Here is a 2,795-nt window from a genome sequence, read left to right on the forward strand (position 1 = left end):
AATGGAATAATAATTATAATGATTATTATTATTATTATTACCAAAAAAAAATTAATTACTAAATAAAAACAAAATAAGAAATATTACTATTGTACTAGGGCTGCACAATTCGGCCAAAATGTAATAGTAATAATAATAATTAATAATAATAATAATAATAGTACATTATAAAAAATGATTTGATGTATTAATGTTATTACTGCTACTAAATAAAAAGTATTACAATTACTATATTAAAACAAAATAAAAAATTACTATTGGACTAGGGCTTCACATTTGGCCAGCATTGTGTGATTATATCAATATGGCTTAATAATAATAATTATAATAATTTAATAAAAACAATACAATTATTTTTTATAATTACTATTATAATTATTACTAAATAAAATAACTAAATGACTAAATGAAAACAAAAGTATAACTATTGTAATATTTCACTGTAAAAGTAAAGTATAAATATAATAAAATTCTATTTTACACCACAACTTTAAAATTACAGCTACGGTTGAACTTTTATTTTGAAGGAAAACTGCAGGGAGCCTATAAAGTGTGTAAATTGTGCTTGAAATGTGCCGCGCTTCACTGTGAAGCATGCAAAGCATGAATTTATTCAATTCAATTTCATCGATTTGATAATCTCACTAAGCCATATCGCAGTTTGGGTTTTATTTGGATTAATCGTACAGCCCTGCTTCTGTTCATATGTGTGTGTCCCTGCAGCACAAAAGCAGTCTTAAGTCGCTGGGGGATATTTGTAGCAATAGCCAACAATACATTGTATGGGTCACAATTATACATTTCTCTTTTATGCCAAAAATCATGAGGATATTAAGTAAAGATCATGTTCCATGAAGATATTTTGTAAATGTCCTACCGTAAATATATCAAAACTTAATGTTTGATTAGTAATATGCATTGCTAAGAACTTCATTTGAACAACTTTAAAGATGATTTTCTCAATATTTAGATTTTTTTGCACCCTCAGATTCCAGATTTTCAAATATTGTCCGATCCTAACAAACCATACATCAATGGAAAGATTATTTATTCAGCTTTCAGATGATGTATAAATCTCAATTTAAAAAAATTGACACTTATGAGTGGTTTTGTGCTCCAGGGTCACATATATATAATACATTTTTATACAATGCCTTTTAGGACCACAATTGCTTTGCAAAGGAATAAGAGAAACAAAGAACAACAAACGAATAGGACAGGTGTAAACGGAGAGTTGGAGAACGTGTGCAAATACCTCAAACAAATGCATCATTCAAACACAGAATGGCAAATAATGAAGTTGGTGGTGTTTTCCTGCAGGCCGAGGAGTTTCACAGACTGTGGAAGACGCCGCGGCGGGAGCGAGCTGAATACTTCCATCAGATCCTGAAGACTGACTCCGAGCACGGCGCAGAGAGAGTCGGCCGGTGAGCACGCTAGTTTAATTAATTATATACTATGGTTGAATCTGATTGGCTGATGAATGTTTGAAGGTGTGCAATTATTTTCAGGGAAACGCATGGCGAACCTAGTTCCAGGCAGCTCTGACCGCATCACACGACCATATCACTCCGCCAAATGATTTCTGTTATTTCAAAGGTCAAAATCTCCAAAATCCACGACGACACCGGCCAAACAAATCAATATAGTAACCAATAGGATAAAAACGTTTTCTTTTGTATGGAAAGCTCTCACACACACTAATGTTGTCAGCACTACTCTGACGATTTTATCAGTAACATCGCTTTACAACTTAAAAGCTACATGACATTTCTCAACGGCGCTGTTTGTGAAGAAAACAAACTTAAAGTTTAACTTTTACTAGAGACATTGCTGCCGAACACTTTTGAGAGACACACAGACTCTCTCTCTCTCTGTCTCTCTCATAACTTAGTTATTAACTGCATTAGTCTGCTATCAACGGCTCAAGGTTACTAGGTCTAAAATTACGTTTATAAAGCGGAGAGTTCCGGTGCTTGATTCTGATTGGCTGAGCTGCTTCGAAGCTGTTGTAAATGACGCTACAAAGTAACACACACCTTTGTTTACGTTTGTGTGTTGCTCGGCAACCACTTTGTAGCAACCACAACTGTTTCTGAGGAGCTACATTGTTTGGTGGAAGAATACTGTGTTTATTAATATCATTACACTTTATTTGCTCTGTTTTATTTTGTGAAACCTTACTACGCAGAGAGCTGGCTCGTGAGATGGGACTGCCGTGGGCCGAACACTGGGCTTTCCTCGGCTGCTTCATCGATCTGTGCAGCAGCGACGGGCTGAAGATGCTGGAGGAGCACCTGAGCTTCACAGAGGACCGCTCATCCGCAGGTCAGTCTCTGAACACATCTCCTGCTCTTACTACGGCTGCGAGATGTGACCCGAAATCAAAACCTCGGTTCAACACTTTACCTTGATCACGATTATTGAACGATTTTTTTATTTATTTTTTTGCCCTCATAGTTCATTAAAGGGATAGTTCACCCAAAAATGAAAATTCTGTCATTAATAACTCGTTTAAAAAAGTAAAAATAAAAATGTGGTTGTTTTGTATCACTGCAGCTTTGAGTCCAAGACCAATTTCCTACTCTAATGTTGTAACACCTAACTTTTTGATGCCACATAAAAATCGAGGGACCACAGAGAGCCATTTCAGTGAGCCATGTGTATTAAAGACATGCTGCGAGCCACACATTCACATCAACAAGTTACATTAGCATATAAAGTCTTCCAGAGTTGAGGAAACATCAAGTCCACCAAGTCCATCAGTTCAGACCACAAGTAGCATTTTGTCTCTG

The 2,795-nt window shown here is 35.6% G+C and overlaps 1 protein-coding gene across 1 annotated transcript in view; it reads left to right on the forward strand.

Moving 5' to 3' along the window:
• LOC107573467 (ankyrin repeat and LEM domain-containing protein 2) overlaps positions 1-2,414 on the forward strand; it is a 24,105-nt gene extending 21,691 nt beyond the window's left edge. The window contains exons 8-9 of the mRNA XM_016259901.1: positions 1,321-1,427; positions 2,192-2,414. Of these exons, the coding sequence (XP_016115387.1) occupies positions 1,321-1,427; positions 2,192-2,414 (330 nt within the window). The remainder of the gene's footprint in view (positions 1-1,320; positions 1,428-2,191) is intronic.
• Positions 2,415-2,795: the final 381 nt, after the last annotated feature.

The sequence above is a fragment of the Sinocyclocheilus grahami genome, unplaced genomic scaffold, assembly GCF_001515645.1.
Source record: "Sinocyclocheilus grahami isolate Dianchi unplaced genomic scaffold, SAMN03320097.WGS_v1.1 scaffold1952.1, whole genome shotgun sequence".
Lineage (NCBI taxonomy): Eukaryota > Metazoa > Chordata > Actinopteri > Cypriniformes > Cyprinidae > Sinocyclocheilus > Sinocyclocheilus grahami.